We start from the raw sequence: 12522 nt of genomic DNA, 5'->3' as shown, positions 1-12522 counted from the left end.
ATAGATAGAAAATTCCTGGAAGTTTGCCCAAGAATGAACACTGGTCCCTACTGGGGAGTATCATTGGGAAACAGGGAAAATCTTATTTTCAATCCAGGGCACAAGAAACAATGAAACTCTACTTCTTATTTCCTTTCCCTTTGACCAAGTTTATTTAGAAATTTTAATAAAGATGAAAATTCAGCTGAGGAAGAATAAAGAAAGCAAAGAGCCTGGATTTTTTTCCAAATGGAAAAATTAAGCCTTGAATACTTTGGGATTTGGAAATGTCGTGTGTGTGTGTGTGGTGTGTATGTGAAATTTTGACAGTCATTTTCCTCTTTGAAAATCAGGCTTTGCCTGGTCTGCTCCATTTTATGATATTCCCACTTCAGAAAAATACTTGATATGGCTGTCTTCCTAATAGGCCGCATGGTTTTGTTTCTAAGTAACGTTTTTTTCTTATTACAAAATTAAGAAAAGCCATAAAAATAATTTTAAAATAATAAAATTTTCAAATATTATAAAAATGTATAGCTTAGAAAGTAAAAGTCTCATAATTCTGTTCCCAGAGAGGTTGTGTATTTATTTACAGAAATGCAATCATAATTTATATATGTATATGTGTTCTTGCTTCTAGTGAAAATTGTAGAAAGAAAATTTTCTCTATGACTTAATTGTATAGCATTTATGAAACATAAGTGAGGATTTGAAAAATAGATTCAGATTGCTATACAGTAGAGAAGTGTTCTGGGCTTAAAAAATTTTCCCCCTGCCAACTGAGAAGGCAAAAGAGAAAAGTATTTGAGTCAAAGGAAACTTTAATTTTACATATTTAAATAAATCATGTCCTTTGTTCCACTAAGCTCAAAAGTTTTAGCAGGCAATCGAAAAATCTGCAATCAAAAATCTGCATATAACTTATAGTAGGCTGTCTCTAACCAAGGTTCCTCCATATCTGCCGTTCTGCATTTGCGGATTAAACCAACTGCAAATTGTATAGTACTGTAGTATTTACTACTGAAAAAAATACATGTTTAAGTATTTCACAGTTCAGTCTGTGTTGTTCAAGGGTCAACTGTATACAAACACACACAAAATTCTGCAATTTGGTTTTCCATGTAAAAAATATTCTAGGTACGTTTCTATATCAGTATGTATTGACCTAACCTATTTTTTTAAAAAATAGAAGGCTTGCGTTTTGAATAAATAGCCAACAGAAAGTCCTGCATATAAATAGACCTGCATATAAATCCTAACTCTAATATATAGCTGTGTAAAATTTGATATATCAATTTCTCCATGAATTTCAGCTTATGGACCTATAAAATAAAACTAATAATAGCTACCTAATAAGGTTGTGAAATATATAATGAGAAAACTCATATAAAGTGCCAGGCAGATGGAAACCATTTAAGTTAGCTCCTGTCATACCCTTTGTAGACTTTGCAATAAGCCTATGCAAATCTGTTGATCTTTTCTCCCACCACTCTCCAAATTAAGTCTATCAACTCTTTGGAGATATTCAGAAACAAACACATTTTCAGAGTGTCAGTATTTGGAATTCTTAGAAGACATTTTGTCAATGTAAGTAATTATTACTGGTAAAAAATATCAAATCTAAAATAAAATGCTTAAAAATAAGGCTCTCTAGCTTATCCAAGCATTTCTGAGAAATATCAGGTTCTTTGTGTTAATAACTTAAACTTGCTAGGAATCACTTGTCTGGATAAAAACTGTAAAATATGCTCTCTTTAGTTAAAAGATGCCTTATAAAATATATACTTATATATATTTTAAAGGATGGGATGCTGTTATGGACTGGAAAGATGTCCTGTCAGGAGGGGAAAAGCAAAGAATGGGCATGGCTCGCATGTTTTATCATAGGTAAGTATATTATACTCAAGTAATGACTATTCCATTGTTGTAACCAAAAAATGTTTGGCTAGGATTACGTGCCCTCATCTTTAGCCTGAAAATATTTTTCTGAAAAACTAGTGCTTAGAATTTACAGTTTTTTAATTTCCTAAGTTATTTTTTTAATGTGACAGAAATCTCCAAGTATTTTTAAAATTTTTTTTATGTTGAGTAATGTTAGATGACAAAATTAAATTTTTATATGTCCTAAGTTTGAAAGTAGGATTATTACTAATTTTAAAATGTGAAGAATACATAACCACTGTTATACTGTTGTGAACACAGGAGGTAGACATTCAGTAATACTTCTCAATTAAATTATTAAATTCAAACTAAATTAACTTTCTAACCACTCAGTAGCCTATAAAACTTAGTAGTGCTCTCCTCCTTGAAAATCAGAGGCATATCCAATGGAAAAAGGAACCAGCCAGCCTAAGTCTTAATGGAGTCAGAAATAAAGAGATGCAGGAAAAAATTTCTCTTGATAAAACTTTTCTATTTGCAACCAGCTTCATAGCCTTTTGAATTCAAGGTACCAAACATAAGACATTGGAAAGAAATATTAAAGCTATTCTGATTTGTTTCTCTTTTTTGTCCTATTCTTCTGTGAAAAATAAATTCCCTTTTTTTTTACGTTAAGCCTCTGGCAATGAGAACCTGAGTTGTTACTCACTTTTAATACTTATATCTTGGGCAAAAAAGCCCAAGAGTTATGTGCATGAATGCCTGAACAGACCATAAGCTGGGGCATATGCCATACTCTTGAAGAAGCTGCAGTGGAAGCAATAATACCTTCATAGGGAACTTTTAAAAGCTGATAAAGACCACACACAAAAAAATTATCAAGTAAGCCTCATTAAACACTTAGCAACAAGTTGGCTACCAATTTTTTAAAAATCTTTTATTATGGAAAAACCATTAAAAGTTCATCTAAGAGAGAAAATTGTAAGATGAACCCCATATTCTTATCACACTGATTTAATACAGCACTTGATTTATCTATTTTTTATTTATGAAGCATTTTAAAGCAAATCCAAAATCCTGGAATTTTTTCATTAAATACTTTGGCATCAATCTCTGAAATATTAGGATATTTTCTTACATAATATATCATAATCATAACTAAAAATTTGATAATAATCATTTAAAATCATGTAATACCTGGTTCATATTCATTTTCCCTGATTGTCTCAAAAATATCTTTTTATGCTTGGTTTGTTCAAACCAAGATCCAAACAAATTTTATATACTGAATTTTGTTGTTATATATCTCTTAATTATTTTTTAATTTAAAGAGTCTCTTCTTCTCCCTGCCTCTGTCCCCTTCCCCCATCTTTTATGCCATTGACTTGTTAAAGAAACTGGGTCAGTTGTCCTGTAAGAATGTTGTCCTTTCTAGATTGATCTGATTGCTTCCTCATGAGATCCCTTTACCTCTTTCCTCAGTCTCCTATTTGTCTTGTAAACTGGAAATTAGAGCTAAAAGCTTGATTATATTTAGGTTCAGCCTTTTTGGTGAGAATATAACACAAAATATTTATCATTAAAAAAATAATTTAAACAACTTTATTACATATAATTATATGTTTATATTATAAAAGTAGAAAATTAGATAAGTAAAAATAAGAAAAAATCTGTTGTCTCACTACCTGTAACATAAAATTTTGGTATAATTTTTTTCTCTATTTTGGTATACAAAAGTTGGTTGTTATTTTTTAATGTAACTACTTTCATAAAGTATATTGCAGTTTATATATCCCTCTTCTTTTTTTTTGGCCACACCACACGGCTTGAAGGATCTTAGTTCCCTGACCAAGGATCAAATCCAGGCCCGTGGCAGTGAAAGCACAGAGTCCTAACCACTGGACTGCCAGGGAATTCCCTATATCCCTCTTTTTATTTTGTATGCTATTATGTGTACTATTATGTAATAGCTAGCCAGGGTTTATTTATTAGTATTATCATTAGTGTTATTATTATTATAAATTTATGTACCACATACATAAATGTATTTAAGTATACAATTCTATGACTTTTGACAAATGTATATACATTATGTAACCAATATCCCAATTAACATAAAGAATGTTTCCATCACCATAGAAAGTCTCTCATGCCCCTTTCCAGTCAAATCTCGCCATAGACAATTTCTGTTCTGATTTCTATCCTGATAAATTACTTCTCCTGTTCTACAATTTCATATAAATTAAATCATACAAATATGTATTATTTTTGTGTTATACCTGGATTTTATTAATGAAAAAATATTGTGTAATAACATGGTATTTGTAATAATGACACGGTTAGTTCAAGAATATGGCAAGCTAAAGAAGTATGAACCAAAATTTGTGAACTCAGAATTTTTAGTGAAGTGCATTTTGGAATGACCTTTTTGAGATGATTTGGTGAGATTCAAGAGTAAACTTTACAGTGTGACGTTTATGACCAGCTGTTACCCACTATTACCCTGAATCTGTTTGAGCCTCGTCCATAAATACTCAGTAATATGATCCCTAGCATAATTGGTGAAATGTAATATGATGTAATGTAAGGTATGATCATAAATTTCTCACTATGTCAGTGTGTTAATAAGATAAGCTCTGTAAGAAAAAACAACAGGCATTAATAAAAGATGCTAACCTAAAGAGATTTTAAGTACATATAACTTAAACTAAATACTTGAAACTTTTGTATCTAAAATATTTTGGATATAATGTGATACTGAATGAAAATAAAGTTATAACAGTGGAAAGAATTTAGTGCTTCACAGAAAGATGAGGGAAGATGAGCAAGTTGAAAAGCAGAATTTATTGGAAAAAAAATAAAATGAAATAGAAATGCTAAATCCAGTGAAGGACCTGCACTGTTGGTGGGAATGTAAGTTGGTGCAGCCACTGTGGAAAACAGTATGGAGGTTCCTCAGAAAACTAAAAATAGAATTACCATATGATTCAGCAATCCCACTCCTGGGCATATATCTGGACAAAACTATAATTCAAAAAGATACATGAGCCCCTATGTTCATAGCAGCACTATTCACAATAGCCAAGACATGGAAACAACCTAAATGTCCATCAACAGATGAATGGATTAAGAAGATGTGGTACATATATACAATGGACTACTACTCAGCCATAAAAAAGAATGAAATAATGCCATTCACAGCGACATGGATGCAACTAGAGATTACCATACTAAGGGAAGTAAGTCAGAAAGAGAAAGACAAATACCATATGATGTCATTTATATGTGAAATCTAAAATATCACACAAATGAACTCCTCTATGAAATGGAAACAGACTCATAGACAGAAAGAACAGACTGGTAGTTGCCAAGGGGGAGGGGCTTGGGGGAGGGATGGAGTGGGAAGTTGGGGTTAGCAGATGTAAGCTTTATATATAGAATGGATAAACAACAAGTTCCTACTATATAGTACAGAGAACTATATTCAATATCCTGTGATAAACCATAATGAAAAAGAATATCAAAAAAGAATGTATAGGGACTTCCCTGGCAGTCCAGTGGTTAAGACTCCACGCTTCCAATGCAGGGGGTGCAGGTTCAATCCCTGGTCAAGGAACTAAGATCCCACATGCTACGCAGCATGGCTGAGGAGGGGAAAAAAAAAGTGTGTGTGTGTGTGTGTGTGTGTGTATATATATATCTGAATCACTTTGCTGTACAGCAATGATCAACATAACATTGAAAATCAACTATACTTCAACAAAAAGTAAAAATAGGGCTTCCCTGGTGGCACAGTGGTTAAGAATCCACCTGCCAATGCAGGGGACACAGGTTCGAGCCCTGGTGTGGGAAGATCCCACATGCTGTGGAGCAACTAAGCCCGTGCACTACAACTACTGAGCCTGCCCTCTAGAGCCTGCAAGCCACAACTACTGAATCCTGCATGCCTAGAGCCTGTGCTCCACAACGAAAGAAGCCACTGCAATGAGAAGCCCGCACACCGCAACGAAGAGTAGCCCCAGGTCGCCACAACTAGAGAAAGCCCACACACAGCAACAAACACCCAATGCACCCAAAAATACATAAATAAAATAAATAAATTTTTTTAAAAAGTAAAATTTTTTAAAAATCGAGTGAAGGAAACGTATAATAATGAGAAAGTGCCTCCCCTCATTCTCAAAGGATTAATAACAAGATTTGAGTTGTAATGTGGAGCACTTGCGCTAACTAAAATGGAGAACTTTGGCAAGGAGTATTAAGTATCAAAATTGTATACTCTTTTTGAGAGGATTTTAATTTTTTTGAAAGGATTACTATTTTTATTATTTTTATTTTGGGGGGGTACTTTTTTTTTAACAACTTTATTGGAGTATAATTCTTTACAATGTTGTGCTAGTTTCTGCTGTATAACAAAGTGAATCAGTTATATGTATACATATATCCCCGTATCCCCTCTCTCTTGCATCTCCTTCCCACCCTCCCTATCCCACCCCTCTAGGTGGACACAAAGCACCGAGCAGATCTCCCTGTGCTATGTGGCTGCTTCCCACTAGCTAGCTATTTTACAGTTGGTAGTGTATATATGTCCATATCACTCTCTCACTTCGTCCCAGCTTACCCTTCCCCTTGCCTGTGTCCTCAAGTCCATTCTCTACATCTGCATCTTTATTCCTGTCCTGCCCTTAGGTATGTCAGAACCTTTTTTTTTTTTTTTAGACTCCATATATATGTGTTAGCATACAGTACTTGTTTTTCTCTTTGTGACTTACTTCACTCTGTATGACAGACTCTAGGTCCATCCACCTTGCTACAAATAACTCAATTTCATTTCCTTTTATGGCTGAGTAATATTCCATTGTATATATGTGGTACATCTTCTTTAACCATTCATCTGTCAATGGGCACTTAGATTGCTTCCATGTCATGGCTATTGTAAATAGTGCTGCAATGAATATTGTGGTACATAACTCTTTTTGAATTATGGTTTTCTCAGGGTATATGCCCAGTAGTGGTATTGCAGGGTCTTATGGTAGTACTATTTTTAGTTTTTTAAGGAACTCCATACTGTTCTCCATAGTGGCTGTATCAATTTACATTCCCACCAAAAGTGCAAGAGGGGTCCCTTTTCTCCATACCCTCTCCAGCACTTATTGTTTGTAGATTTTTTGATGATGGCTGTTCTGACCGTCGTAAGGTGATACATCATTGAAATTTTGATTTTGCATTTCCCTAATGATTAGTGATGGTGAGCATTCTTTCATGTGTTTGTTAGCAATCTGTATATCTTCTTTGGAGAAATGTCTATTTAGGTCTTCTGCCTATTTTTGGATGGGGTTGTTTGTTGTTTTGATATTGAGCTGCATTAGCTGCTTGTATATTTTGGAGATTAATCCTTTGTCAGTTGCTTCGTTTGCAAATATTTTCTCCCATTCTGAGGGTTGTCTTTTTGTCATGTTTATGCTTTCCTTCGCTATGCAAAAGCTTTTAAGTTTACTTAGGTCCCATTTGTTTATTTTTGTTTTTATTTCCATTTCTCTAGGAGGTGGGTCAAAAAGGATCTTGCTGTGATTTATGTCCTAGAGTGTTCTGCCTATGTTTTCCTCTCAGAGTTTTACAGTGTCTGGCCTTACATTTAGGTCTTTAATCCATTTTGAATTTATTTTTGTGTATGGTGTTAGGGAGTGTTCTAATTTCATTCTTTTACATTTGATTTTCCAGTTTTCCCAGCACCACTTATTGAAGAGGCTGTCTTTTCTCCATTTTATATTCTTGCCTCTTTTCTCAAAGATAAGGTGACCATATGTGCGTGTGTTTATCTCTGGGCTTTCTATCCTGTTCCATAGATCTATAGTTCTATTTTTGTGCCAGTACCATACTGTTTTGATTACTGTAGCTTTGTAGTATAGTCTGAAGTCAGAGAGCCTGATTCCTTCAGCTCCGTTTTTCTTTCTCAAGATTGCTTTGGCTATTTGGGGTCTTTTGTGTTTCCATACAAATTGTGAAACTTTTTGTTCTAGTTCTGTGAAAAATGCCATTGGTAGTTCGATAGGGATTGCATTGAATCCGTAGATTGCTTTGGGTAGTAGAGTCATTTTCACAATGTTGATTCCTCCAATCCAAGAACATGGTATATCTCTCCATCTGTTTGTATCATCTTTGATTTCTTTCATCAGTGTCTTATAGTTTTCTGCATACAGGTCTTTTGTCTCCTTAGGTAGGTTTATTCCTAGGTATTTTATTCTTTTTGTTGCAATGGTAAATGGGACTGTTTCCTTAATTTCTCTTTCAGATTTTTCATCATTAGTGTATAGGAATGCAAGAGATTTCTGTGCATTAATTTGTATCCTGCTATTTTACCAAATTCACTGATTACTCCTAGTTTTCTGGTGTCATCTTTAGGATTCTCTATGTATAGTATCATGTCATCTGCAAACAGTGACAGTTTTACTTCTTCTTTACCAATTTGAATTCTTTTTATTTCTTTTTCTTCTCTGATTGCTGTAGCTAATACTTCCAAAACTATGTTGAATAATAATGGTGAGAGTGGGCATATTTTCTTGTTCCTGATCTTAGTGGAAATGGTTTCAGTTTTTCACCATTGGGAATGATGTTTGCTGTGGGTTTGTCATATATCGCCTTTATTATGTTGAGGTAAGTTCCCTGTATGCCTACGTTCTGAAGGGTTTTTATCATAAATGGGTATTGAATTTTGTCGAAAGCTTTTTCTGCATCTATTGGGAAGATCATATGATTTTTCTCCTTCAGTTTGTTAATATGTTTTATCACATTGATTGATTTGTGTATATTGAAGAATCCTTGCATTCCTGCGATAACCCCCCCTTGATCGTGGTGTGTGATCCTTTTAATGTGCTGTTGGATTCTGTTTGCTAGTATTTTGTTGAAGATTTTAGCATCTATGTTCATCAGTGATGTTGGCCTATAGTTTTCTTTTTTTGTGACATCTTTGTCTGGTATCGATATTAGGGTGATGGTGGCCTCGTTGAATGAGTTTGAGAGTGTTCCTCCCTCTGCTATATTTTGGCAGAGTTTGAGGAGGATAGGTGTTAGCTCTTCTCTAAATGTTTGATAGAATTCGCCTGTGAAGCCATCTGGTCCCAGCCTTTTGTTTGTTGAAAAATTTTTAATCACAGTTTCATTTTCAGTGCTTGTGATTGGTCTGTTTATATTTTCTATTTCTTCCTGGTTCAGTCTCAGAAGATTGTGATTTCCTAAGAACTTGCCCATTTCTTCCAGGTTGTCCATTTTATTGGCATATAGTTGCTTGTAGTAATCGCTCATGATCTTTTTTATTTCTGCAGTGTCAGTTGTTACTTCTCTGTTTCATTTCCAATTCTGTTGATTTGAGTCTTATCCCTCTTTTTCTTCATGAGTCTGGCTAATGGTTTATCAATTTTCTTTATCTTCTCCAAGAACCAACTTTTAGTTTTATTGATCTTTGCTACTGTTTCCTTCATTTCTTTTTCATTTATTTCTGATCTGATGTGTATGATTTCTTTCCTCCTGCTAACTTTTGGGTTTATTTCTTCTTCTTTCTCTAATTGCTTTAGGTGTAAGATTAGGTTGTATATTTGAGATGTTTCTTGTTTCTTGAGGTAGGATTGTATTGCTATAAACTTCCCTCTTAGAACTGCTTTTGCTGCAGCCCATAGCTTTTGGGCCATTGTGTATTCATTGTCATTTGTTTCTAGGTATTTTTTGATTTCCTCTTTGATTTCTTCAGTGACCTCTTGGTTATTTAGTAGTGCATTGTTTAGCCTCCATATGTTTGTATTTTTGACAGTTTTTTTCCTGTAATTGATGTCTAGTCTCATAGTGTTGTGGTCAGAAAAATATTTGCTATGATTTCAATTTTCTTAAATTTACCAAGGCTTGATTTGTGACCCAAGATATGATGTATCCTGGAGAATGTTCCATGAGCACTTGAGAAGAAAGTGTATTCTGTTGTTTTGGATGGAATGTCCTATAAATATCAATTAAGTCCATCTTGTTTAATGTGTCATTTAAAGCTTATGTTTCCTTATTTATTTTCATTTTGGATGATCTGTCCATAGGTGAAAGTGGGGTATCAAAGTCCCCTACTATTATTGTGTTACTGTCAATTTCCCCTTTTATAGCTATTAGCATTTGCCTTATATATTGAGGTACTCCTATGTTGGGTGCATTAATATTTACAATCGTTATATTCTTCTTGGATTGATCCCTTGATCATTATGAGGTGTCCTTCTTTCTCTCTTGTCTTTATTTTAAAGTCTTTTTTGTCTGTTACGAGAATTGCTACTCCAGCTTTCTTTTGGTTTCCATTTGCATGGAATATCTCTTTCCGTCCCCTCAGTTTCAGTCTGTATGTGTCCCTAGGTCTCAAGTGGGTCTCTTGTACACAGCATATATACGGGTTTTGTTTTTGTTTCCATTCAACCAGTCTATGTCTTTTGGTTGGAGCATTTAATCCATTTACATTTAAGGTAGTTATCGATATGTATGTTCCTGTTACCATTTTCTTAATTGTTTTGGGTTTGTTATTGTAGGTCTTTTCCTTCTCTTGTGTTTCCTGCCTAGAGAATTTCCTTTAGCATTTGTTGTATAGCTGGTTTGGTGGTGCTGAATTCTCTTAGCTTTTGCTTGCCTGTAAAGCTTTTAATTCCTCTGTCGAACCTGAATGAGATCCATGCTGGGTAAAGTAATCTTGGTTGTAGGTTTTTCCCTTTCATCACTTTAAATATGTCCTGCCACTCCCTTCTGGCTTGAAGAGTTTCTGCTGAAAGATCAGCTGTTAACCTTATGGGGATTCCCTTTATGTTATTTGTTGCTTTTCCCTTGCTGCTTTTAATATTTTTTCTTTGTATTTAATTTTTGATAGTTTGATTCGTATGTGTCCTGGCGTGTTTCTCATTGAATTTATCCTGTATGGGACTCTCTGCACTTCCTGGACTTGATTGACAATTTCCTTTCCCATATTAGGGAAGTTTTCAACTATAATCTCTTCAAATGTTTTCTGTCTCTTTTTCTCTTCTTCTTCTGGGACACATATAATTTGAATGTTGGTGCATTTAATGTTGTCCCAGAGGTCTCTGAGACTGTCCTTAATTCTTTTCATTCTTTTGTCTTTATTCTGCTCTGCAGTAGTTATTTACACTATTTTATATTCCAAGTCACTTATCCATTCTTCTGCCTCAGTTATTCTGCTATTGATTCCTTCTAGAGAATTTTAAATTTCATTTATTGTGTTGTTCGCCATTGTTTGTTCGCTCTTTAGTTCTTCTAGGTCCTTGTTAAACGTTTCTTGTATTTTCTCCATTCTATTTCCAAGATTTTGGATCATCTTTACTATCATTACTCTGAATTCTTTTTTAGGTAGACTCCCTATTTCCTCTTTATTGTTTGGTCTGGTGGGTTTTTACCTTGCTCCTTCATCTGCTGCATATTTCTCTGTCTTCTCATTTTGCTTAACTTACTGTGTTTGGGGTCTCCTTTTCATAGGCTGCAGGTTCGTAGTTCCCGTTGTTTTTGTTGTCTGTCCCCAGTGGGTAAGGTTGGTTCAGTGGGTTGTGTAGGCTTCCTGGTGGAGGGGACTGGTGCCTGTGTTCTGGTGGATGAGGCTGGATCTTGTCTTTCTGGTGGGCAGGACCACGTCCAGTGATGTGTTTTGGGATGTCTGTGAAGTTATTATGATTTTAGGCCACCTCTCTGCTAATGAGTGGTGTTGTGTTCCTGTCTCGCTATTTATTTGGCATGTGGTGTCCAGCACTGGAGCTTGCTGGTCCTTGAGTGGAGCTCGGTCTTAGCGTTTATATGGAGATCTCTGGGAGTGCTTTCACCAACTGATATTATGTGGGGCCTGGGGGTCTCTGGTGGTTCAATGTCCTGAACTCGGCTCTCCCACCTCAGACGCTCAGGCCTGACACCCAGCCGGAGCACCAAGACCCTGTGAGCCACATGGTTGTGCCAAGCCAGACTCTGGTCCAACAGGCCTTGACCGAGAGGATTTTAATTTTAATGTTTAAAGACTCACCAGAAAAGTCCCTTCTTATGGGTAATAGACTAGATCCTTCTCAAGGCTCACTCTTCTGATGATGCACCAAAAGAGAATGGAAGGAAAATCTGAGAAACAATGTTACCTAATGTTTTACTTCGTTATATCAGTTTCAGCATACAGCCATTGCTTAATATACTTACATATGTGTACACACAGACACACACACACACACAACCCGTCCCACCAAGAAAACAAAGTGTTTGATACATCTTACGTCTGATAGGCTAGGGTTTGCTATGACAATGGATGGTAAGAAATATACTATTTTTCTAATTCTAAAATTGCATCTCTTCTGTTTAGCTCAATGTACTCTAAAAAATAAGACAGAATAGGATAAGTAAATTAATTACTGAAAAGAGATTTATAGAAAAAGGAAAATTTTACTACAAACCTCTCTGTTTTATACTTCCTTTTCTTCTCCCTCGTTTCCACTTAAGAAAATCATCCACAAACAGAAATCTACTCTGAGACAAAGAAATAAAGCTTAATACTTAAACCACAACAGTAACCAAAGCTAACCAGCAAAACTATTTCTGTTGTCAAGGGGAACCTGCAGTGATCTTTTAATTCTTTGCATAGAGAGTTGATATTAAAGTCAAATGGAGTGT

General features: G+C 35.0%; 1 protein-coding gene across 1 annotated transcript in view; it reads left to right on the top strand.

Annotated features, from left to right (window-relative positions):
* ABCD2 (ATP binding cassette subfamily D member 2) overlaps window positions 1-12522 on the top strand; it is an 87917-nt gene that overhangs the window by 61957 nt on the left and 13438 nt on the right. Inside the window, exon 8 of the mRNA XM_036866363.1 lies at window positions 1782-1866. Within this exon, the coding sequence (XP_036722258.1) occupies window positions 1782-1866 (85 nt within the window). The remainder of the gene's footprint in view (window positions 1-1781; window positions 1867-12522) is intronic.

Source organism: Balaenoptera musculus, chromosome 10 (genome assembly GCF_009873245.2).
Source record: "Balaenoptera musculus isolate JJ_BM4_2016_0621 chromosome 10, mBalMus1.pri.v3, whole genome shotgun sequence".
NCBI lineage: Eukaryota > Metazoa > Chordata > Mammalia > Artiodactyla > Balaenopteridae > Balaenoptera > Balaenoptera musculus.
This window is presented reverse-complemented; position numbering and strand designations above follow the sequence as displayed.